At 56.1% G+C, this 25,831-nt stretch overlaps 1 protein-coding gene across 1 annotated transcript; it reads left to right on the plus strand.

Moving 5' to 3' along the window:
* Window positions 1–19,304: 19,304 nt before the first annotated feature.
* Window positions 19,305–20,387, plus strand: LOC309675971 (G-protein coupled receptor 12-like; the record flags this gene model as incomplete). The annotated part of the gene is made up of 1 exon (XM_082488407.1): window positions 19,305–20,387. One exon carries the CDS (start codon window positions 19,305–19,307, stop codon window positions 20,385–20,387), a length of 1,083 nt encoding a protein of 360 aa, XP_082344533.1.
* Between the last annotated feature and the right edge of the window lie 5,444 nt (window positions 20,388–25,831).

A 25,831-nucleotide genomic window follows, 5' to 3' on the forward strand; every position in this document is an offset into this window, starting at 1 on the left:
TCATGTATGATCAAACGCACATGGCCCAAATGCTTTTCCTTGAATTTCAATCCGAGGCAAAAATAAGAGTAATTGGTTAATCGCTCACTCTCCGTAGCCTCTCCCTCCGTGCTGCTGGCTCAGGGATTCCCACCACTGTATTTGCACGCGTATAACCTGTTCATAAGCGGTTTAGACCAGGAGAAATGAATAATTCAGTGTCATAGATTATAACTGATGCGCTGGTAAACCGAGGAGAGGTTACGCAGGGCCTTTTCTCCTGACACCCATCCCGCTGCTGGTATTCCTTAATCTTCATCATCCTCTGTAGCTCTGCCGTTGCCTTTCCCTGTGATTTCCTTTCGCCTCCTCCAGCTTTCTCCCCTTGCTGTTGGACTCCGTAAGACTTTGTTGCAAATATTATCTGACTGATCTGGAACAGAGGCATTTAAAAGCAAAAATAGTACCAGATGCTTGGAGCTTTCCAGGTTCATTGCGGGACAGGTCTTCATTTCTGTGTTGTTCACTGGAGTTCACTTTTATAAGGGGAGCGTTTGATCAAAGGCTGCTCCCCTGAGTAGGAATTCGTGGGACAAGGGCAGAGCGCAACAGAAGCAAATGGGATTCAAAAGTGACAGCTGCTCGGTAAAAACACGTTTTAAATCCCAAATACTGTCTGGTCCCGGTGCCGGGTCACGCGTTAACAATAAATAAATGGAGCTAATTTTAACGCTAGTGAGCGCGAGTTTGACTTTCAGTCACTTTAGAAAGAGCGTTACCTGAAATTCATTTTGTTGAGGGCAAGTGACCAAAATCGGAATCTCTGAAAGCAACGTGGGTTTAGCTTTGGGTACCGGTAAGGCAGGATTGGTACTGGGATTTGGGGGCTGGTCTTGTCACTTCAGCTCTTCTCCAGAACCCAGCGCTGGAGTGAGGGTGGAGACCATCCCCTGGGTATTACTTCTCTCTGCTAACCAGCAGAAGCCCAAAACACTTTGTGTTTGGATGTCACTTCCAGTCCAGCAGATCCTACAGTTTGTTTGTGGAGAGGCTCTGCCCTAAAGACTGCAGAAACAGAGGTTGTCTATGAATTGGTGTTTGCGCTTGGCATGTTCTAGTTACCAGCAGGAGCTTTTAAAGTCACCGTGCCAGCTCAGTTTAGGATATGTTTAAAACAAATCATAGTTGATTGGCGCAAGAAAGAAAATAGACTAACAAAGGCCCCTGAGACAAGTGAAACCTTCGCATTGTAGTCCTCGGCATTCATCAAAAGGAAACAATCCCCTGAAACGTAATTAATTCTCAACATGTAAAGTCCTGCTAGCATTTGCTGCTGTTGCACTAATTAACCTCCGGGCTACTTCTGTCTGCTTCTCTCCCACTCCTGCAAAATCAGTCCTATCTCCAGAATTTGTTCCCACCTACCGGGCCAGCCTTTGTTTGGTTCCTGAAAGCAGCAGCCGAAGGGGATTAGACATCTATAGATGAGAGTTCAGAGTCCGTGAAGTTAAAAAGAGAGTGGGATCGGTGGGATAGTGTGAGGGGTCATCTTGCCCTTTTATTCTGAAGACGGCGCTTTGCAGAGGAAAGCAGGTTGATCCTTTCTGCCATCTGGCTCTTCATTTTAGCTAACCGGCCTTTGCGGCAGCGTGTGTTTGGAGGGGATGTGTTGCATCTGTGGCTCTGTTGCATCTGGGAAGCGGCTTTTGTGTCCCAAGCGGAACCCAGCAGCCCTGGGCCGGGGTGAGGGTCTCGCTGCTCGAGGCTGCGCGTACCACAGTGCCTGCAGCAGCGACAGACCTGGTGGCACAGGCTGCAGGGCATCACAGGTCCTTGGGCAACCTGGGCTCCTGCCGCCCGGGGCAGGATGGTACTCATGAACCTGTTGTCGCGTGTGCAAAGTTTCTGCGCTGCCTCTGGCGGGAGAGAGACAAAGCCCTGAAAGGGAAGGACGAGTGTCGTAGTGGCAGCACGTTATTTGAAATGCTACTAATGAGCACGTTTAGCGGTTGTCAGTTGTTTTAAAAGCTCCCTAATACAAATAAAACGCAAATACCACGGGTGTGGTTATCAGCACTTTGGTAATGTACTTAATTGTGTTCTCCCTTCATCTTCAGCAGAAGCAGTACAATCTGCTGGATGCAGAAACTACTAAAAACTGCATAAAGGTTATGAAAATCTGACTTTAGGACCTTGTTGTAGGAGAACTAGTTACCTCCTGCGAAGCTTTGTCTTGAAAAGAAAGTGTGATGAAATCAGCTGGGCCTGGAGAGGTGTCACATGGCATTTGAGGAGGTGGGAGGGGGCCGGCCCCATTCCCTCCACGGTCCCTGAGAGGAAAGGGGTGACAGAGGGAGCAGCCCTGAGTGCTGTTCCCAGGCTGGCGCGTTAGCTGCCTCCCGAAGGATACGAAGAGTGAGCTGCTGGGGGAATCTGGCAAGGGAAGGCACGAGGCTGCTGAGCTGCCTTGGTGTGGAATGTTCCAGTTCTGGGTGAAAATGAAGAGTCTCCAGCAGCTGTGGTTGGTAACTCTTCCCTTTGTCAGGGCACCTCATGCCATGCCAGGATATGTTTGTGTGGAGAGGTGGATTTGGGATGTGGGAGATGATGGGTGTAGGAACAGACGCTCTCCCAGACCCACGTGGCACAATGGCCACTGGGCCCATCCACCAGTGTCAGCTTGGGTGGGAAGTGAATAGAGGGTGGCTTAGAAACCCCGAGAGGAGGACTTGGACCTGAAGGGCAAAGATAAGAGAGGATTCATGAAGGTCTTAAAATATCAGAGCCCCCAAAGTATTACTCTGGATACGTTGGCCCAGATTTATTGAGGGCAAAATGCTTTTGGTGCCACGCTGCTGAGAAGGGTCCTCTGCACCGGGATCCAGCCCCAGGGAGCTGCACCAACACTGGGGTGTGCAGTGGAGGCCCAGATTATGCTGCGATTTGTGGAAAAAAAAAAAAAAAAAAAAAAAAAAATGCAGATAGTCCCAGCTGAGTCTTCCCTGGCAATTTCCAAGTCACAGGCAGTGTACAAGGTGGCGAAGGAAGAGGAGAAGGCAAGGACAGGGGCTGAGAGCTGCGTTTGGTGTTGGGAACGTCCCCAGGTCTACTCCCAGTTCATTTCCTTTTCGAGATGGTTTTTATCTGGAGTGTAGCTGCTTTAGCAAAATATGTCGCGTGAGGAATATGGAGGTGGGAAGAGGCATTTTCTTGGCTTTAAGGCCTGGACTTAGAAGGGACAAGTTAGCAGGAGCTCCAGCTGGAGTCAACCTCAGGCTGCCAGGGACCACCAGACTGTGGCCGTGGATGAAGATAAGGTCAAATGCAGCTGAAGCTGTTTCTTGTGTCTACCCCTAGCTGGAGACACAAAAGAAAATAGCAGGAGCCGAATAACTTTGTCTGTAATTAAGTATCCTAATTAGCACTCTATTAGTGCATTTGTTTCACAGAATCCCAGACTGGTGAGGGCTGGAAGGGCCCTCTGGTTTGAAAGCATCAGGTCTGGAGCTGTGTCTTTGCTGGTCGTGGGGACGCCGCATGTTCAGGGGGCTGTGGCAGGTGGAAAGTCACCTCAGCAGCACGTCCCTGCATCACGGCCGGTCCCTCGGTGATGGAACCTCCCTGGGTGGATGTTTGGCTGTAATTGGGGCACCGCCAGGTTGCCCTGTGTTTTTCAAGTCCGAGCCACACCTGTAGGTCCCCCTTCCCCATCACCTGGACAAGCCGAGGTAAAAATCCATCAGTGCCAAAAGATCGCTCCATTACGAACCTCCTCCGCGTCCCTTTGCTTCCACCCTCGCGCCAGCAAACCCTCCGCTCCTCCCCAGTGAGGGAGCAGCGAATTGCGTGAGAGAGGCCGTGGTGGTGATGGGGAAAAAAGTGTTATTCTTGGCAAGCCTTTTTCAAATCCTTTTTTTTTTTTTTAATGTTAAACTGTTCATTTTCAGACTTTGAGTCATAATATTTCTCCAAGCGAAAGGCCACGAGTTTGGAATAAATCCAGTTTATTCCTTCAAAATTCTTTGCCGTCACTTCAACATGAAAAAGCCAAACCGCCCTGGTACCTGCTGCCGATGCGGGTGGAGAAACTGCCCCGACACCTCCGTGCCCCTGCACCGAGGGTGCTCACGGGCACCTTCCAAAGCCTCCCGCCAGGCGCTCGGGGCGTCCCCCGAAATGTGGGGACAAGCATGAGGGGTGGTGAGGATCAGAAAGCGAGTCTTCAGGCCAGGAAGGGGCATAAACGGATATGTGAAGCCACCAGACAGAACAAAATGGAAATATTGTCATTAACTTATCCCTAAGTGAAGAGTTGAACGGAGCTTTTGCCCTTATTTGCCTGGTTTCTCGTGGGTAGTATAAAACTGTAGATAAACCTGGGTTTGAATGTTTGGGACCTCTCGTTTTCTTGAGCCTCAGACCTGGCAGAATGGCCAAGCTTTGATTCTGCCAAAGTTTCCCAACGGAAGGAGGTTGCTGGATTTGGGAAAACCAGTTTCTCTGTGCTGTTTCTCCACAGTTTGAGCCAAGTGCTTCAACAGCAATGACTCGAGGACAGAAGGATTCCCGTGAGAGCTGGCAACTGCATTATCTTCTTCTAAAAATATCTTCCAACAAAACATAGAACCTCTGAAATAACCCATCTGAAAGAGCGGGATCCAGTTTCGGGCTCTCCGGAGGCCGTAGCTCGGCTCTCGGCTGCAGGTCGCAGCTAAAGGGCAGGAATTAGAGCGATGCTGCCTTCGGTCCCTGGGAGACGCATCCTTCCTCGAAGCAATGCTGGCGAGAGATGAGCTTCGAGAAACCCGCCGGGTCAAAAGGGCTCTGCCGGGAGGGAGTGCAAACGAGAGCATCTTCCGCGGTACCGTCTGGAGGTGTGAGCTGTGGGGAAAACGGGAAGGGAAAAACGGGATGTTGGCGGGAAGGTGGCTTGACTTTTTGTCGTGGTCGCGTCCCTGCAGAGCAGCCGTGGTTACGAGCAGCTCGGCGGCTCCCACCACCCCAGCGGTGGCTCTGAGCATCCTTGTGCTGGGGGGAGCCGTGGGCCGCCCAGCGTGACTGGCGAGCAGCTCAGGCATCGCTCCTCGAGCGCTGTTGAAGTTTATTCCACTCTCTGGGACTGCAAAGTGGCTCTTGAAGTTGGTTTGTTGGTTTTTTGGTTTTGTTTTTTTTTTTTTCTTCCCAGGGAGCAAAAAAAGAAATTTCACTTCCCCCTCCTCCTTCCCTGAGCGTGTTTAATCATTTGCCAGTTAGTCATATTCCTAAGAAAAGCAAACGTTGCGTGATGGTGAGTGACAGCTCCTGGAGAACTGGCACTAATTATATCTCAGCACTGAAAAAAATAACACGCCGGGCTGGCGAATCTTGCTGGGAGGGAACCGGCTCTCCTCTCTCTCCTCTCTCTTTCCTCTCTCGTGCAAGCGGCTGCGATGCCCCAAAACCACCGAGCAGCCTCTCTCCTGGCCCGCAGTGGCCGAAACCCCCCTGTTTTGGGGCCGTTTCTCCTCAGATGCTCCCTCCCGTCCCCCGTGGCTGGGCAGCGGGGACCAGCCCCCATCCCGCTGCAGGGCACGGGGAAGGTGAGGACTTGGCACAAGGGACTGCGTCACACTCCATGTGCTGCTGTGGGCACCTCGAAAGGTTTCCAGGGTGAAAATACTGTAATATGGGAGGAAAAAATACACCCCTGGTTTTGCTGGTCGTGTAAGCGGCAGGGAGGAAGGCACTCGCGGGCAGCCAGCGGTGGGATGTCCTGGGGTGCCTCTGCCGTGGCTGCCAGACGGTCACGGGGATGGTCCCGAGCTGCTGGTGGGCATCCAGCCTGCGAGGGACGGCTCCAGATCCGAAATAGCCCCAAAGGGGCTGAGCTGGGCTGCCGTGGCGGTGCTCCTGCCGTGCCCCGGGCTCACCGGGCGGCCCCGGACCCACCTCTCACAGGCGCTCTGCAAACAAACCCTGGCTGCCCTCCGCTCTCCCTCCCCATCCGCGCTCGCTCCAGGTTTTAGCTGGGGCACCAGTTAGCACCACAGCATCCATCCAGCACCGAGTAGCAGCTCTGACCCCGCTCAGGGTGTTCACTCCCCTATTTCCAGTTAAACAGAGCCAGGCGATCCAAACAGGCTGTTCCTTGGAGACAAATCCCCTATATTTCTCTAAATTTGCTTTGAGGCAGGGCTGGGGGTCCGGTCCCCGACCCCAGCGCAGCACCTGCGAGCACAGGAGGGTACGGAGATACTCCGCGGAGGACACGGGATGCTCCCAAGAACCGGCATCGGGGCTGAGGTTATTTTTCCCAATGCATCAGCAGTGTTTTTCCTGGATGGGGTTTTGTTATCTTAAAAAGGCGAGCGGCTAAAAATAGCCCTCCGCCCGCTCGCTGGCCCGCGGTGTCGCGGCGTGAAGCCGGCGCAGGCTGTGCGCGGGGCTGACCTTCAGAGCCGCAGCTCCGGCAAGCGGGAGCCCGGCTGCCTCCCGCTGCCCCCTCCGCCAGCTGCCTCCTGTGCTCCGCCAGGTAAAGAAGCTATTTCCCCTTTTCTCTGTCTCAAGAAACACCTGGTGGGGAAAGTAGAGGGATTTTTTACTTTTTTTTTTTTTTTTTTCCCCCAAACTTGAGGATTTTGGGTCAGGTTTAATGACACAGTGGGCTATAATGGTCATTTAGTTGCACGGCCATATAGCATCTCCCCCTCCCCGCAGGACAGCGGGGGATGTGGACATGGCTGTCCCCTCTGGGGACCCAGCGAGACAGGATTCGAGGGTCAGGGACGCGCTGAGGCAGGAGCCGGGGGGGGTTGGGACTCAACAAGGTGGGATTTGGGGGGCAGGGACTCAACGAGGCAGGGTTTGGGATGCAGGGACCGAAGACGGCAGGATTCGGGGGACTCAGGCACCCAACAAGGCAGATTTGGGGACAGACACCCCATGAGGCAGATGGGGAACCACCAGTCCCTTCCCGAAGGAGAGAGGTTTGGGCTCTCCAGGGCGGTTTCGGCTGCAGCAGCCGCTCTGGCCCTGGGGACAGCGGGGTCTGCCGAGGAGGAGCGCGGACGCAGGAGCAGCACCGCACTGGGCTGAGCGAAGGGATTCACCTGCATCCCCCTGCCCGAGGTGTCTGAAAACGTTGGGGGGGGGGTTATGTGTAGCACTAAGGTACATAAAACATAAAAATGACCTTGACGTTGTTTTCGGCAGTGGAGGCAGCAGGTAGCTCCTCTGGCCCACGGCCACCCCATGATGCCCGGTGGGGGTCCCACGAGGACAAACCTCGCTGGCGCTGGGTGCAGCTCGCCCCCAGCCCTTGCTCTCCGCTGTCATCTCTGCGGCAGCTTTCACCCGCGTAAACTGTGCCTGGAAATAAATAAATCCCGGGCTGCAGGCAGCTGCAGAGCCGTGACGCCGTCTGAGCCTCTTCCTGCCTCCTTAATACCTCCAGGTTGTCTCCGCTGGGTCAGAGGCGGTAAGTGTGGGAGGGAAGGGGTGTCTGGGGTGTCCCAGCTTTGCCCCTTGTACCCCCATCACTTGGTGATGGTGGGATGGGTGACGTGCCCGGGCTGGGCATCGCGGGCAGGGACGGCCGGGACCCAGCTCCCCGCTGAGCCCCGGGAGAAGCGGAGCAGCCCCCATCCCTGCTCCTGGGCGCTCGCGGCCGTGTGGCCCCAGCAGCATCACCGGGCGCCCGAGACGCTGAGCCAGGCGTGAGTCACGCCGCGGCTCAGCACACGCTGCCGTCCCCAGCAGCCTGTTGGCAAACAGAGAGGCTGAGAGCCGCCGCTCGGCAGGACCCGGCGAGGGTGGGGGGGCTCAGCAAGCCCCCACAGCGGCTGCGCGGGGTCTGGGGTCTCTGCCCGAAGCCGGAGCCAGCGCCACCATGGACTGACACCCCAAAGGCGGCAGCAAAATGTGGGTTCCTGCGCTGGTCCCTGTGTTGCACACGGGGGTGAGACGGGTTGAGCAGACGGGGCTGGAGCGTTCGAGGCGGCATCGTTGCACCCGCGCGGCCACCGCGTTACCACGTGGTTTTTTCCCCATTGCATCTCCTCCAGTGACAGCCGCTTCCCCCAATGTCCCTGTCCCCAGGGCTGCTCCAGGGCCAGCTGTGTTAGAGGATTTTCTTGCGCGGAGGAACGCTGTGGGACCCACATGGCTTGTGCCAAGCGGCCAATGGAGCAGAGGGCCCCTCCCAGGGCACGGCGTTGCCAGCATGAATATCTCCCCAGACGCCTGGGGACACAGTTGCTCACCAGGTTGGGTTTGATGGGGTCACAGCCACTTGGAGGGCTCAGGCGTGGCCGGAGAGAGCCTTCCCCAACACTGTTGACGCAACCGTGGCATCAGAGCACCCAAAACCGCGCTCTTCTGCAGCACCTCAGGCGCTGCCCACCAAAGAGGCAGAGGCCGGACGGTACCTGGAGGTTTGGGTCTCCCCCGGTGCCATCCTCCTTTTATTTTTCCCACCTTTTCTTTTCCACGGTGGGATTTGTGAAGGGGGAAGGGTGCTCTTTTCTGAAACCCAGCGCTGCTGGGAGCCCATTAAGGAGCTCTTCAAACCTGCGGGACAGAACAACTACGAACCTTTTTGGAGGCTGAAGGCTGGAGGTTTCTCCCTTCTCTCCTCCCCACTGTCAAAAGGCACCAGATTCTCCTGATCCGGAGGAAAAAGTGTGAGCGGGCAAGCTGCATCCCCGGCAGGAGCTAAATAAAGCTCATTTACACAAAACGAGAGCTTTGCGGTGAAACGGCATCAGTGAACACTATGGTGGTAATTAGCGGTTCCCTAATGAAGAGCTGGGAAAGCAGGGGGTGTCCCAGGGGAGAGCAGCACCTCTTCCGAGCATCATGCAGATGGTGGGGGACTTACCGATGGTGGTGGGGGTCTGCAGGGATGGACCTGGCAGAATTTCCCCCCCGTGTCCCCTGTAGAGGCGGGTAGGAACCTCCTCTGGGACTGAATTGGGGAATAAATCCCCCAGTATGGCATGGGAGAAAAGAAGGTGAAGCAAAGGGCGAAGGGACCAAGTGGGTGCTCCCAGGAGGTGCCCGACTGCGGGACCGGGATGCCCCATGGCGATGAAACCCAGCGGGGAGAAAGGCTGGCAAGCACCGAGCCAGGAGGAGATGGGTGCCGGCATCCTTGGCGGCTGGACGCCGTGACCTGGTGGCCTCATTTCCAAAGGTGACAAACAGCTGCAGCTCCCCCCGTGCTGCCAGCATCTCCCCTTTGCAAACCAGGGCACCGGCTGCCTTGCACAGGGATCAGCCCCGGCGCTCCCAGAAGCCGTAGTTTTTCCTGGGATATAGAGAAACAGCTTAAGGAGGGACAGGTGAGGAGCTCCTGTGTGTCTCCTTCCATCACCCCAAAGCCACCGCAGCCCCTGCAGCTCCCGGTTTCCCCATGGCACCCAAGCCTGACATCGAGCACTGCGCGTATCCGTATCCCTCCCCGGTCCCTGCCACCTTCCAGCCCTGTGATGTCCCCAAACTCGAGCTTGTCCCACGCTCAGGGACCTGCCCAGGCATCCCTGCAGCCCCATGGCTGAGGAAAGAGCCCGGCACAGCAAACTGGCAAAAAGTTATGCCGAAGGGGAGTTTGGCCTGGAATTGGTCGGGGTGGTGTTTTCTCCGTCACAAGCAGTGATTAGGGTAATGAAGGGATCCTCTCCCCTCTGCTGCCATCCCTATAGCAACCAGCAGCCTCTTCCCGTTAAACAAGTGACTCATCAAACATGATTACACTGATATCAGGGAAGATGATCGTGACTTCTAGCTCTGACAAGAGAGCTGACCTTTTGGGAGAGGGAAAAAAAAAAAAATTAAAAAAAATAAGGGAAATAGCTCAAAACTGCACGGGAAGGTGCAGCCCCGTGTCTCAACCTCTCCACCCGTCCTGCCGCCCTCGCCCCGCCTGGGGACTCCCGGGGGGTAAATAAAGGCAGATCGGATGCAAAGAGTCTCTGCGCTGTGAAGTGTAAACCCCCCGCGGCTCTCTGCCGGCAGCGGGAGGCAGCATCCGCGGTGGGCCACCGGCTGGTGCCGGTGCCGGGGCTCCCTGCGGCGTGAAGGACCTGCAGCTTCGTCCTGGCTGAGCCTGGGGTGACACGTCCCCGGGGCCAGGCACGACCTGTGCCACGCCGTACATCGTGTTTCTGTCCGTGCCACGAACTCTGCTTCCGTCCGTGCCGTGCATCGCGTTTCTGCCGAGGCCGCCCGTCCTTCTCCTGCACGCGCCGGGGAAACTGCTGCTCTGCTCCCAGGAACTCGCACCGCCGCCTCCCCCGGTCCCTTCAAATTTGGCAGGTTTAAAGTATTTGGACGGTCTTCCCCCACTGCTTTCTCGCTCCCTCCGCCAAGAGCCTTTCTGCCATAAATTTCGGCCCTGAGAGTCTCGGGGATGACGATGTTTCACGGCCAAGCGACCTCTGGCATTGCTGCGGGGAGAGGCGCAGCACAGCTCTGGGGTCAAGTCCCCAGGGCAGAGGGAAATCCTTTGGGAATTTTGGGGTTTAAACCCCAGCCCGGAGGATGGAGAAGGCGGATTCCCAGTATATTTAGCAGGTCTCCGCTCGGGCTGGGTGTTCGCGCAGCTGGAAATCTCTCTTTTGCCCCGGGGATGTCTCTTTTTCCCTCTGCTGAGACGCAGCTGTGGGCAGTGGTGCCAAAGGAGGAAACTCAATGCCCAAAGGGGGAAAAATACCTCTGGACACCCAAAATCTGGTTGTGTACGGCTCAGGCTGAAGGTTGGGATGAGACCCAGGTTCCCAGCAAGCCCAGTGCCCGCAGCGGCCATGGCCTGCAGCGATGCTGCCCTGCAGCCCGGGGAGGTCAGGAAGCCTTCACTGCTCCCCCCGAAATATTCACGGGCAGAAACAGCATCTCCTGTATCATCGACGAGATGAGGACTTCACGCCTGTGCCCGGCGCTGGGGGAGCATCCGAACCTGTCGTATGCAGGGGGCTGAAATCTGCCTTGTCTGTGATGTTTCTATTTCTAAGAATTTGGGGAAAATTTGGACATTTTCAGCCCCTTTTGGGCCCTATCCTGCTGGGCCGGGCAGGGCTCCGGCTCGGACATGTAGGCAGCAGGAGGGGTGGGGGGAGTGACATCTCCAATGAGCCCATGGGGCTGCTCCTGTTGGCTCCTGGCACTCGGCTCTACCCGCTTATAACTCCCTAGCTCCGGTTGAATTTTTTCCAAGCCAATCACTTGGTTTAGTGTTAATTATTTCACTTACCAGCCAGCGGCTGTGACCTTTTTCGGACAAAATCCCGGCCCACCCCACGTTTCGGCCCAAAGCTCTGGGTCTGGGCGATGTGGTCCCCGGCCTGATCCCAGGGAATGTGCCCGCGCTCCAGGGAGATGCTTGGACGGGAGCCTGGCGCCGCCACTCCACGTAGGATCCTGTTTATATGTCAGAAGCCGGAGTTAAAATCAATAAATAGAGAGGACCGGCTGTGCTCGGGCGAGGGGGTGTCGGAGCTGCTTTTTGCTCCACTTCAAAGCTGAGAACTTGTTCCCCGGGTTTTATGAAACCCGACGTCCTTCCTGCCCAGCGGGAAAGGAACTGGGGGAGGCTGGAGGTCCTTTGAGCGCTGCCGCCGGGGGGGGGGTTTCCCCGCTGGATGGGCTGCCTAATGCCCCCCCCGGCACATCGGGAGGGATGGGCATGGAGGTTTAGCGCTTGTGATGGAACAACAAACCCGTCCCCGCCGGCGCGCGGGGGCTGCAAATTTCTTTCGGCGCTGATGTATCACCGGCTTCCAGGGCAGCCGATGGCTTTTCTGCATGGACCTGGGACAGCCCTGGTCCTGAGACCGGCGTCCCCGCCGGGGCTCGGGGGTTACAGTGGCCCCAGAGCGGGCGCAGCAACGCGGCTCCTCCGGCACGGCTCGCTCCGAGCCCGGCTTTGGGAAGCTCACGCTGGTGGCAGCAGGGAGACCAGCAGGGAAGGAAGGCTGCCCTGCACTCAGCTGCAAAAAGTCTCCGGATTATTATTTTTTTTTAACGAATCTTTATCGTTTTGCCCCTTCCAAACCCACAGAAAACCTTCCTTACCTCTGTGCCACGTCAGGTAAATTAGGTTATTGTTAATTATTAATTATCACAATCATTGGCCCTAATATTTTGCCTGGCATCCCACACGCATCCCTGGCGGGATGAATCGTGGCGTAGGGAAAGCACGGTTGCTCCTGATGAGGTAGCCAGCCAGAGCACCAAATACAGCCTGGGAGAAGGAGGAAAACACAGCACAAAAGCCCTTTATTTCAGAAAAAAACAGCCTGCCACAGAAGCCCTGCTCGCCAGAGCTGAGCTGACATATGGCGGCACGGTGTGGGCCGGCAAAGGTGCCTCAAAACGTGTTCCTCTGGCTCAGGCAAGCGCTGGAGCTGAAGGACTTGGACCAAAATCGTTCGGACAGGAACGATACCGCTGAAGGGAGGAGGAAAAATCCTCCCCCTGGTTTGGCCTGAGTGTTTGGGGGGAACCGGGAGGAGAAGTCAGAGACAGCCTTCAAACCACACAGGGCTGCTCCTTCCCTCCTGCCGCAGGTCGGCATCACCCCTGCTCGTCCGCCTGTCCCTGTGCAGGTGGCAAGGGGGTCCTGTCCCCACACAAGTGCCATTTGGGTCCTGTCCCTGTGCAGGTGGCAATAGGGTCCTGTCCCCGTGCAGGTGCCATTTGGGTCCTGTCCCTGTGCAGGTGGCAATAGGGTCCTGTCCCCACACAAGTGCCATTTGGGTCCTGTCCCCATGCGTACACCACTGGGGTCTTGTCCCTATGCAGGTGGCAATAGGGTCCTGTCCCCGTGCAGGTGCCAGTGGGATGCAGAGATGCAGTGATACAGGAATGCAGGGATGCAGGGATGCAGAGATGCAGGGATGCAGAGATGCAGTGATGCAGGGATGCAGGGATGCAGGGATGCAGGGATGCAGGGATGCAGGCTGTCCCCAAGCAGGGGTGGCCCTGGCAGCCTGGCCCTGCCGCCAGAGCACAGACTGCGACCTGTGTTCCCCGGGGCTGCAAAAACCATCCATCCATCCATCCATCTGTCCATCCATCCATCTGTCCGTCCATCCATCCATCAATCCGTAGCTCTCCAAGAGGTACAAATAAGGTTGCGACGGTGCTGTTGCAGGCAGGATGGCAGAGGTCACTTCTGCAAGCCTGGCCCTCAAACAGGACCATTCCAGCTACCTGTGAGAGAGGTTTTTCAACCAAATCAACTGTTTCTCAGCAGAGACGGATGATTTTATAAGTCGGACTCCTGCCTGCCTCCACCTCTTCCCCTGCCTGGCTTTGACATGGGCACCTCAACCCCCAAACCCACCACAGAGCCCTGGTCCTTCCTCCTGCCGGGCTGGGGGGCTGGAGCCCGGCAGCCCAAGCAGCACCGGGAGAAGTCCCCTCTCCCCAGCAGCAGCAGCGGCGAGAAAATGGCCTAATTTCCACCCCGAATTCACAAAGATTATGCAAAGCCTTTGAATGTAGGACTTGACGCGCTCTCCAGCGGCGCGCGGCCCCCGACGGCCCCATTTTGGGGAGGCTGGCGGGCGCAGCGCGCTTGTTTGCCACCCTGATTAGTCAGCACTGCTAATTATAGCTGTGCTTTTCCTTCTTATAGCTCGTCAAGCACCGTTGGAGTAATAGGGAACAACAGAGGCGCTGAAATAGGGCTGCGTCCACTCGCTGCGGAAAAGACGCCGGTATAAACACAGGGATGAATTTCCAGCGGTGCGGCTTCCCACTCAAGTCTTGGGAAGGTCTCAAGGCGACGAGCTCACGGGTTTGCTGTCTCGGCTGCGGGATGCTCCGGCAGAAGCGGGAACGAGGGTGGGAAAAGCTGATGTGATGCAGGGAGGTAATGATTTTTTCCCCAAGGAAAAGAAATAAAGATGGTTTTAATACTTTTAAAGAAAAAAAAAAAAAGATGGAGAATTGCATCATGGCTATTTTAGCAGATGTGTCCCAGGTGTGGTTTTATTACAGCCCGTGACGGATAGCGGAAGCCCCACGGCATTACCAGCCGGCGGCGGCGACTCAGGGCTCGCCGCAGAGCCCAGCGGAACTAAACCCGTCTGCCCTCTGGCTCGGTTGCCCGTGGCATTCGGGGCATTTCGGTTGCCGTTTGCAAAACCAACGCACAGGGGTGAAAATGCTGCTGGGCTGTCCTCTTTTGCAGATTATTGGCATCGGAGTTGTTCCTCTTGGGGAGCTCTGCGCCGCCCGTTATGCCTGTTGAGCATCAGCCCTTGCGCAGACTTGTTGCGGGTGAGCTCTGCCTTGGACGGCCGGGTCGTTAGCGGTTGCCGCCCTGCAACCCACCCAGGCGTTCGTTAGCTCCCTCCTAGGGCCACCTAATTAATCACCACGAGGGTCTGGCTGTAGAAATAGCCGCAGTGAAGGAAGGCAGCGACGGGGGTAGAGATTCGGTGGCTCCGAAGTTCATCTCCTGCCCTCCGGGCAGCCGCGTTGCCAGCCACTTGGGTTTTAACCAAAAAAGCACAATTTCTAAGGTGGGATGAAACCCGGGTCAAGCCCTGCGGAGGGTTGGCAGCCGCCTTGGCATCCCACATCCCCACGGGGCAGTGCCTGGGGAAGACCACGTGGTGTTTAGAAGGGGCCAAAAGCTGAGGAGGAGGAGGGGGAGGAGGAAAAGGAGGAGGAGGAGGAGAAGGAGGAGGAGGAGGAGGAGGAAGAAGAGAAATGGAGAGCAGGGAAAGCCTTCTCCTTGCTGAACAGCATTGCTGGGTGAGGCTGCTGGCCTCTCCCTGTGCAATCACAGCATTGGGCTTTGGCTGGTGACTGATTAGCTTTGATTTTTACCCCTTGCTACTGAGTCTGTAATTGGAATACAGATAAAGCATGCTTCATATCTCGTCAAAATGTTCTTGTAGGTACCCAGGGAGCTCAGACCATTATATGTGCAACTATGAAAGGCAGATCCTCAAATATTACAAATACAATGTGCCATGGCGCACTCTCACGGATGCGACGCCGCTTGCCATCAGGGCAGGTCTGGAGGCGGCGTGCCTTGGTTTAAAAGTGGCCACCTAATGTCATTTTTGTCACCGGCGGAAGGCTTAAGGAACCCGTGACACTCCTGGAGTGCCCCAGCAGCCGCGGCTGCCCTGGCACAGGCGATTTCCCCTTTCAGACAGACGGACAGACATGCTGGCCCCCATGCAGCTGCCGAATCCTGGCAGCCCCTCCACTGCCGCTCAGTGCCCAATGCAGGCACAGCACCGCTGAAAGGTTCTAAGGGCATCCCAAAATGACTCCCAGCTCATAGGGAAATAATCGTGTGCACCATTGTGCGGCCGGCACAGCGGATGGTTTACCTGAAAGGAGGGTGTAGAGAGGTGGGGGTGACCTCTTCTCCCTGGTGACAAGTGACAGGACAAGAGGAAATGGGTTCAAGTTATGCCAGGTGAGGTTTAGATTGGATATTAGGAAACATTTTTTCACTGAAAGGGTTATCTAACATTGGAATGGGCTGCCTAGGGAGGGGGTGGAGTCGCCATCCCTGGGGGTGTTTAAAAAAAGGGTAGATGTGGTACCTGGGGATATGGTTTAGAAGTGGTTTTGTCAGGTTAAGTTAATGGTTGGACTTGATGGATGTCCCTTCCAACCTCAGCGATTCTATGAACAGGTTGCCCCGAGAAGCTGTGGCTGCCCCATCCCTGGAGGTGTTCAAGGCCAGGTTGGACGGGGCTTGGAGCAACCTGGGCTGGGGGGAGGTGGCCCTGCCCAGGGCAGGGGGGGGGGACTCGATGATCTTCAAGGTCCCTTCCAACCCAAACCATTCTATGATTCTATGATTCTATGTTCTCCTCGGTATGGGACGAATGAGAGAGGAGCTGGAGACCGCTGGCACATGCTGGGGGGCACAGCCAGGTGGTGAAACTCCCCAAAACCTCATCGGAGACATGGAGCTGCTCCTCCCCGGGCTGTTGCAGGAGGGCAAGCATCCCCAGTTGCCGGGCGAGAAGCCCATTGCGATGTGTGCACGGAAAGGGGGCACCTCTTGAATGGAGCGGGATGACACCTGCGGGGTCTGGTACTCACTGCGGGACGTGGGAAAAGCAGCCTGGGATTGCTCCAGACTTGTGGTGGGACGTTGAGAGGAGGAACTGGAGGTGGGGAAGGGGGGTGGTTCGGGACTACCAGGGCCACCATGGGGCCTGGGGATCAGCCAAGACCCCGGGGTGCTTGAGTGGGCGTCGGAGACTGCAGGAGGGGTTGGATGCTGGAGGCAGCAGGAGGTCCAAGCCAACTGCTGGTGCGACCAGGGGGTTTGGGGTCACCTGAGACCCCTTGGGGTGTGTGTGTTGGTACAAGAGGCAGCTATGGAGGAAGGGATCCAAGGGCCACGCTGGGGCAACTGGGTGCCTGAGGGCACTTACTGGGTAGATGCACAGTGCGTCTGCTTGTGCCCATCCCTGCTCAGCCTCGCTGCCAGCTGGACCTGGGGACCCCGAGCTGCAGCAGCCTCCCTTTTGCCGGGTGGGGGATTCGGCAGCCCCCAGCAGATCCGTTTGGGACAGCAGGGCCGTCCCTGCTCAGACCTGCAGCTGCTCGTGGCCCATCAGCCTGCCTGGGCTGAGGCCGCCCGCACTCATCTCACCCTGGGGGCGCTGGGGGGGCTGTGTCCCTGCAGAGCACCCCGCACGGCCGCCACATCCCCTCTGCCGCAGCAGCTCAGTCCAGCCTGAATTCTGCACCCACCTCCTGGCAGAGGCAGGTGCCGATGGGAGTCAATCAGAGCTCCTCACCCGCCTCCCCGTTCCCAGGCGGTGCGTAATTACTGGGAGCGGGAGCGAATTCATTCAGCTCTTCACTCAGATTTCCTCCGCCCCTTTTCATGCTGCTCATGTCACTCGGCACACAACGGCGCTCAGTCACGCGGCCGGCGGCCCCAGGTAGATGACGATTCAAGTCCCCCGGGACGGGGCTTGGCCTGATTAAGAACCCAGATGCTCCTAACTGGGGCGACTGGGTTCAGCCAAAACCACCGTTATTCACCTAAATATCTTAGCACATCAGGAGCTGGAAATCCTTCCCGGCATCGAGCTCGCTGCGCTGCGTAGCTACAGCCTGGAAGAGAGAGGGGGATGAAGGAGTGAAGCTGGAGTGTTATGAAACCAGCAGGAAAGGGGGGAGAAGGTGTAGCTGAAATATTGCCGACACGGGAGCTGAGCATCCCTGCTTTGAAGATCCTGCCCCCTCTCTGAATCGCGGAGCCATTTGCGGCCAGAAAAATAATCGTGCCTTTGGGCTTTATTCCTTTCCAGGCAGATCCTTTCCCAAATAGTCGGGAAGGATGCCTTGGGGGTGGGTGGGTGCAGCGGTGTGGGGATGGGGGCAGACTCCCGCACCCATCATTGTCGGGCAGGTCCCCCGGTGCAGGAGGGTGGGTGCCGGGCTGGGCAGCCCGCGCAAAGCTCCCGGGTGTCGATCCTCCTCACCCCAGCTTTTACGCCGGCTGGAGGGAACCCTGTGCGGGGCACAGGCTCTGGGGTGCGATGTCTCCCCTGCGGGGTGATGCGTCTGCCCCAGCTTGGTTGCACCGCATCCCCAGAGGACCCCCCAGCTGCCATCTCCTGGGGGTGCAGGGGGACTGGTGCTGCTGCCCCTGGGCATTGCCCTTGAAGAGCGGGGCAGCCGAGCCACGCCACGCCGGATCAGCCCCCTCCCTCCCCCCCTTCAGATCCCCGCGTCCCTCGGCACAAGCGGTAAAAATAAACCTTGCCCGGCCGCCTTTGCCAGGCGCCGGGGCCTGGCTGGCACCCAAACTGCATCCGCAGAACGCAGGTGCGGAGGGCCCCGACCTTGGGGAGGTGCGTCGGGGTGGCGGGAGAGCTCATGAATGAACGGCGGGGCGGGTGCGTGCATGGGTGCGTGCATGGGTGCGTGCGGGTGCGCGCAGCCCCTCGTGCCTGCGGGTGTGGATGTGGATGTGGAGCAGGGAGCCAGCCTTGTTGTTATTCTGATCACAGCGGCTCTGATTCACAGACTTGGATCATGAATATAAGTGAAGACTTTGACGTCAGAGTTGAGATTTATCAGCAGATCCAATGGGGCAGGAATATTAAGTGCAAGTCGATGCCAGCTATCTGCCAACGTTATTAGCAATGCTCACCGAGGAATGAGGCTTAACACCAAGGACTGGAAGGACTGGGAAGGAAAAAAATAAAAACGGGGGGAAGCAAGCTGATCCTCGAGCATTAAAGCCAGGTAAAACAACAACCCCCCGGTGGTGGCGGCTGCCCCCCGGGCTGGGCTGCATGAGGGAAGGGGTGATGCTGGTGGCGGGGGTTGCGGGCAAAACCTTCCCCCCCACCCCCCGACCTTCACACCTCGGCTGCGCGGCTCGGAGAGGGGGAGATTGACTCTGCGAGGGGGACCGCGCCGAGCAGGGCAGGGTTTCGCAGCTGTTTGCAGCTGGCTGAGAGCATCTTGCACCAGCCCTTTTCCAAAGGAGGGGAAGGGAGGGAGAAAGGAGAAAGTTAATGCAGGCTGTCCCTTTGCCGCTGCCTTCTCATTTCATCAGCGGCTCCGCATACATGCGAGGGATGGCCTATTAATAGTATTTATTTTTACTCGCTGCACGCAAAAAAGAAAAGACTGCGGGGGATGGGGGGGGGGGGGGCGATGGGGGGGGGAGCGCGCTTTGCGCTATAAATAGGCAGCAAAAAGGTAGCCGTGCCCCGGGGAAGGGAGGAGGAGGAGGAGGGGGCCACCGGCACCGTGCTTCCCCCGGCGGCGGGGTGCGCAGCGCCTGCGGCTCCTGCGCGGGGCAGAGCGCATGGGGGCTGCGGGAGGCAGCGCGGCGCTGAGTTGTGTCCGGCCTCAGCCCGTCCTCGGGAGGAGCAGGAGTTAGCGGCGAGGCTTCCCCCGGGCGAGGGGTGCGTGTGGGGCGGGGGGTATAACGGTGTAGCCCGGGGTGGGGGTGGGGGTGCACTGGGGCGGGGGGGGGTGTGTGTGTTACATGCCGGGGGAGCTGCAGTTGGGCTGGGGGGAGGCGGACGGGGATGCGCCCTGCGGCGGGCGGGGGCGGCCCGGTGCGGGGTTCGGTGCGGGGTATCGCGGGGCGAGTGCTCCCGGAAGGCGGTGCGGGGGCCGGTGCGGGGCTCCAGCGGAACGGGTGCGGGGGTCGGTGCGGGGCTCCAGCGGAACTGGCGCGGGGGTCCTCAGGCTCGGTGCGGGGATCGGAGCGGGTCTGGCCGGGCTCGGTGAGGGTCTCCCCGGGGCTCGGTGCGGGGCTCGCCGCCTCTCCCCGCCGCTGGGTGCCCCCGGTCCCTCACCGCATCCCTCTCCCTCTCTCCCCAGCGATGCTGCACGGCCCCGCCGCCATGGGGGAGCCGTGGCAGCCGCAGCCGCAGCAGCAGCAGCGGCTCCCGGGGCTCGGCAACGCCTCGGAGCCCAGCGCCTGGCCCTCGGCGGCGGGCGGAGCGGGGACGGCGGCGCCGGGAGGCGGCGGCGGGGTCGGAGCCGGAGCCGGAGCCGCAGCCGGGGCCGGGGCCGGGGGGGCCGTGAGCCCCTGGGACATCGCGCTGTGCGCTACGGGGACGGCGGTGGCGGGGGAAAACGCGCTGGTGCTGGCCGTGCTCTTCTACACGCCGAGCCTGAGGGCTCCCATGTTCCTGCTGATCGGCAGCCTGGCCCTGGCCGACCTGCTGGCCGGGCTCGGGCTAGTAGCCAACTTCGCCGTGCGGTACCTGCTGCGGCCGCCCAGCGAAGCGGCGGAGCTGGGGGCGGCGGGGCTGCTGCTGGCCGCCTTCTCCGCCTCCGTCTGCAGCCTGCTGGCCATCACCGTGGACCGCTACCTGTCGCTGTACAACGCGCTCACCTACCACAGCGAGCGCACGCTGGGCTTCACCTGCGCCATGGTGCTGCTGATGTGGCTGCTGTGCCTGGGCGTGGGGCTACTGCCCCTCCTGGGCTGGAACTGCCTGAGGGACCAGAGCGCCTGCAGCATCCTGCGGCCCGTCACCAAGGACAACGCGGCGGTGCTGGCCGTCACCTTCCTCCTCCTCTTCGCCCTCATGATGCAGCTCTACCTGCAGATCTGCAAGATCGCCTTCCGGCACGCCCAGCAGATCGCCGTGCAGCACCAGTTCATCGCCACGGCGCAGGCCACCTCCACCCGCAAAGGGCTCTCCACCCTCTCGCTCATCCTCGGCACCTTCGCTCTGTGCTGGATCCCCTTCGCCATCTACTCCTTGGTGGCCGATTCCAGCTACCCGGTGGTCTACACCTACTCCCTGGCGCTGCCCGCCACCTGCAACTCCCTCATCAACCCCATCATTTACGCCTTCAGAAACCCAGACATCCAGAAGTCGCTCTGGCTGGCCTGCTGCGGGTGCGTCCCTTCCACTTTCTCCTCCAGACCAAGGACATCCAGCGACGTCTGAGGACTGAGCACGGAGCGAGACGCGCTCCCCTGCTCTCCTCCTCCTCCTCCTTTTCCCCTCCGTTGTTATTGTTTCCTACCGGGAGGAAACCCCCCGGCCAGCACATCTCGTTCCATGAAAAGATGGCCAAAAAGAGAAAAAAAAAAAAAGGAAAAGGGAAAAAGAAGGGGGAAAGAAAGAGAGAGAGTAGAATGATAATGGTTTCCTTTAGAAATGTTATTTTCTTACACATTTTATTTTTTATTTAAAAACACAAAACACCAAAAAAAAAAAGAAAAGAAAAGAAAAAAAAAAAAAAAAGGATCTCCCTCCGATGGCGTTTGTCTCCTCTCGGGGTAAGGAGCCACGGGAGCAGCGGGTTTGCCGGTCCTGGCCGGGTGGCTTCCACCCCCCCACGAGTGGCGGCCGCCGGCAAGGCCACAGGAGCGGAGGGGGCGGGTGTCGGGTCCGCCCCCCCTCCCCCCCCTCCACGGCGGGGCTGGTCCCCACGCGTGGGGCGGTTGTGTGGGGCGGTTGTGTGGGGCTCCCCCCCCCCCAAATCAGGTCTTGCAATGCTATGCAATAACGGGGGGGGGGCGCGTTCAGCACCGCGGGGGCGGACAGCTCCGGCTCGGCGGGGGGAGGCCCGGAGGAGCGCGGGGGGGGGGGGGGGGGGGGGAATTGGGGACCCGCCGGTGGGGAGGAGGGGGCACACGGTGCCTCTCTGTTTCTATGTCGTTTGCGAAGCACTTTGAGAACCTGCGGGGCGAAAGGCACTTTAGGGTATGGCCATCGTTTCGGGCTGTCGCAGGGACGGGGGTACTCGGGGAATCCATTTCACCACCACCCCCCAAAAAAAAAAAAAATTGTAAAAAAAAGGTGGCCGCGGGCAAGGTGGGGGGTCGCGGTGGGTGCCCCCCCCACGCCCGAGGCTGTGGGGAGACCGAGGAAGGGCTCTCCTGCCCGGTTTGGGGTTATGGGGTGATGCGCTCCTCCGGCTGCCCTCCCTTCCACGCTGCTCGTTTACATGGGGTGGGATTTTCATCCAAAGACGGGGCCGGGCTTGCTGGGGTCCCCTAGAGGGAGGCCTCTGTAATCACACGCGTGTCCTGGTGTGTTATTCCGGATGCTGCCAGTTTAACTTGCTTCATTAGAGAAGCTATGGTACCCTCACATTCCTCTACTGTATCATGTGCTTTGTGGTGTTAGTGAGACCATGACGAAGTGTCCTTTTATCTTGTGCTTTCTTTTGGCCGAGAAGTGGAATAGTGCATTCACTTAAAAAGCAAGCAAGAAACCCAAGCGACCTTCCGAGAGAGGTGGTAGGGCTCGGGGTGAAACCCCTCGGGTGGCTCAGGGCAGAGGTGGTGGGTGCTGCTCTGGGGCCTGGCGTGGGAACAGCTCAGTGGGTGAAGCAGAAGACCCCCCCCACCACCACCAGCTAAGCCTGGTATCCCAAACATATTGCTCTCCTTTAAAGAAGGATGCTGTGATCTCCAGCATCCGAAATGCCCCTCTTCAAAGCAGGAGCTCGGTTCTGCTCCGCCATGGGCAAAACAGGCAACGGTTCCTATCAACGCAATCCAACAGCATCACCCCCACCAAACCGCAGCACGTGTACACCGGAGTTTTGTGGAAGACAGAAATGTTCTTGCTTTGTGAGGCTGTAGTGGGTACGAAGCCACTTTATGGCTGGATACAGGCACAACTGGATCTGTGCAATGAATTTCTCGCTCCTCAGAGCTGAGTGCACATGAGAAAGCTATGAGTCTCCAAAGTGTGCCTGGGGCTTGGACTTATTGTCTGCCTTTGAAAGGTGGCCAATCTCTCTTTTTTTTTTTTTTTTTTTAATTTCCTTTCTGTTTCGGATACCTTGGGCAACGGGCAGTAGGCACAATGTTGAATCAGCATACATTTAAAAGTAAATATATATGTGTAAGAAAGAGTAATATATCTATAAAGCCACTTTTCTCTGCTCATTTTATTTCTTCTGGTTTCTGTAAGTGCAGCCAGGTCCCTGCAGTTCCTCAGTGTGAAAACTCAAGACAGAGTTCGTTTAAACCATTTTTGAAACTTTGTGAACATTTTGAAATGTTTTTATACAACCTGATCTAGAAGACGGTATTTGTTTCCCTGGGCGGCTCATTTTGTAACTTCAAATGAAACGTAAATTAACTAATCAGCTCTATAGAAACCTTGACATGAAAAAGTTGCATTTTCTTGGCTTTCCACTCAATTCCCTATTGCCGAAGATTTTGATTTTAACAGTGTTGTTTTAGAGTTTAATTGTATAATTGAAACTTGTCTCAGTTGGAGGGATCCATTGATCAGTTTTGACAAAGGCATAAAAGGGGAAGTGGAGGATAATTTTCCCCAGTGGCCCTCCACAGCAGTAGGAGGAAGATTTGGGATGTGAGGAGCTAAAGCGGAGGATACGGCCCCTTCCAGACAGCTAATTCAGAGAGGAGGTGGAGATGTCCTCACCAAAACTCTTGGTAGTCACCCAAACATATTTACAGCAACTTCATCAAAGGCAAACTCTGCTGCCTAAATTCTGGTCCTTGCACTAAGGAGACTTTTATTCTGCTGCAGTAATCCAACTCTCAGTCAGCATCAAGATGTGGCGCGAGCATGTTGCGTGCTCAGATTTAGTATAAAATGCTGATCTATTTTTTTTTCGAGTGATGGTCTAGGAACTCTCTCCTGGACACTGTTAAAGGTGGCCACAGAAGTTGTTAAAAATGTTTGATAGGCTTCAGGAAAAAGTCTCAAGAAATCTCCTCTGAAGAGCTTTTTGGTAAATTGGCATTTTTGCAGTCTTTCCCCTAAAAAATATATATAATGCATTTTTCTAGGTGTTTTTTTTTTTTCCCTTTGTTGTTTTCCCTCTCCTTTTTTATCAGTGGAAAGAGGGGAAAACAAGGAGAAGTGAGGAAGAAGTTGAGCAGGTATGAGTCCACCCGCCATGCATTGCCTTGTGGAAATCTCTGACTATTTTATCGCACCTTTGCTTTAGTGTTTTGGTTTTTTTTTTTCCCTATAGAAAATCTTTCACTGGAAAAAGTTTCGAGTGACAATGTTGGGCATCGGTGAGGACATTGGATGTTGGAACCTCCTTAAGTTGGACATCAGGAGAGATAACTTAAAACTTTAAAATACTCACCTAGTGAGTAATGCGGTGTGCAGGGTGGGAATGCCCTGGTGTCCTTCAGCGCTGGCTTTGGGACGTGTTTAACACAGAATACAGGGCCTGATTTTGGATGAGGTCGTGTTGCCATTAAACAAGGAGCAGCTCCTGTGAATGTAATGGTATCACATGTGGCTGGGCCACCAACTATGAGAGGAGCACTGGAAAACAGAAAGGGTTTTCCAGCACAGTGAATCTTCTGTGGATTCACTGAGGATCCAAAACACCTGGAAACATGGTGAAAAGAGCCAAGGAGCACCTGTCTAGCTCCCGGGCATCACGAGAAGGACACAGAGCAACCAGAGTACGGCCCGTTGTTCTCCGTTTTCTGGTATTGAATGTATTGGTAAGCCTTCTCTAGCTGGGATTCCTATGTCACAAGTCATTAGAAAAGTTGAGGTCTATAAAAGCCGTTGACTTAATGATTGTGCTTTTCAGATTGTGCTTTTTTTTTTCCACAAGGGGACAGTGGTAGTTCTGCAAAGCACAAGGTCTTTAGCTGGTGGCAATTTGCAGGTGTCATTCCACCTCCATTGAGCCTCTGTGGCCACTCCAGCTGGAAACTGGAGCTGTTTGGAGAGGGCTGGTTGGCATTTGGTTGGGAAAACCTCCATGCCCTCACCCCGGCAAACAGCCCAGACCTTGCCGTTATACCTTCGGAACCTGAGCTTTGCACATAGCTTTTGGTAAAAGATGAAGGGGCCAGAGCCTGGCCAGGCTTACAGTCACATCACTTCTGGACCCTACAGGAGCTGGTCTAGATTTACAGCAGCAGAAACAAGCGGAAAATTGGTACCAAACAATTACACGAGGTATGCAACCGGCCCCAAGCCTATGGCAGAGCTCAGCGTAGCTGGGGAAACGAATCTGCTGCTTATCTGGTTGATTTCTTTACAGCTTTCTCCTTGCCTTTGGCTTTTCTACCAGGAGTCGGTGGCAAGCAGAATATAGGTACGAAATACTTTCTGTGTTGCTGGTCAGCGGTTTTAGTTGAGGGGATGAGGAAAGGGCGAGGAGGAGAAAGAAAGAGGAAACATTCCTGGAATACGTTGTAAAAAGGACAGGGACAGCCCTGGATGGGACGTAACCACAACTGCACGAACGCCCTGAGTTTCGTGGAGATGTGATAGGGGTGGGCGTGAGCTTGTGCATTTACAGCAAGCCCTTGTCCCTGCCCCAGCTCATTTCAATTGAAAAATTAAAAAAAAAAAGCAGCAGCTAATAAAATGTATAGACTCTGCCAACAAGGTTGCTTAGTTTTGGTTTGTTTGTTTTTTTTTTCCTTTCCATTTTGTTCAGTTTGGGACTTTGAGCAGTGAAAACATCTCTTTTTAGCCAACTTCATTTCAGTAACCAGCGGTAAATATCTCAAGGATCTCAGTCCTGATGTGGCAGCCGCAATTTGTTCTTCTCAAATGAAGAGTTTTAATTGAACTTTGAATAAAACCCCAAGAAACCATTACTGTTCTCAGTAGGTGATGAAGTACCTCTTTCTTGCAGAAGCATCAAATTTGGGGTGGGGAGGCCTCTATAAAGCCATTATCTTGGTAATCACTTGTGTTGTATTGACCAGAATTGATGACTCAATTGTTAACGATTAATTAACAGTTCGCTTTTAATTGTCAGGAATAATTGTTCAATGCACATGGTATTTCCTTGTAATGCCTTTCATTCATGCGCAACCTTTTCCCTCGGTGAGGCGGTCGTGCTGCCGTACAGCTGATGGCTTCACTTGTACCATTTGTACTTTTTCTGTTCAAAGTGCAGTTGCCTACTGAAAAATCCCCCAAGAGCCACCCTTCCCGCTGTCCCTGCAACGCTGGGAATAGAGCTTTCCCATTCCCGTTGGAAAACTCTTCAGTACAGAGCGTTGTAGAGATAAAAACGTATTTTCAGTAGAGAAGACCCAAATCAGAACAGATGGGCCAAAGCTCTTTTGTCCCTGACTTTGAGGGATGTGCATAAATTGTCTCCAACTCCAAGGGTAACAGTTGCCTTCACAAATTCTGCTCGATGTCAAGCGCGATTGTCTCTAAACCAAGGTTATTCCTTCACAATTTGAGCACGCTTCAGCGGGCGGGATGCTGGATGTCTGACAGCACACCGCACCGATAGACGCTGAAATCACCAGCACAGGTTTATGACCTTATTGCAGGATCTGGGAGTCAGAAAACATCCGGCTTGTCCCAGCAAAGGCTCTTTTCCAACTGGGCAGTATGTGGCTAAGGGTGAGACGTAGTGCTGGCCGCTGCTGGCAAAGCCGGCATCCTTCCGAGCC

This window comes from Vanellus vanellus, assembly GCF_965231255.1.
Source record: "Vanellus vanellus genome assembly, chromosome: 10".
NCBI classification, from domain to species: domain Eukaryota; kingdom Metazoa; phylum Chordata; class Aves; order Charadriiformes; family Charadriidae; genus Vanellus; species Vanellus vanellus.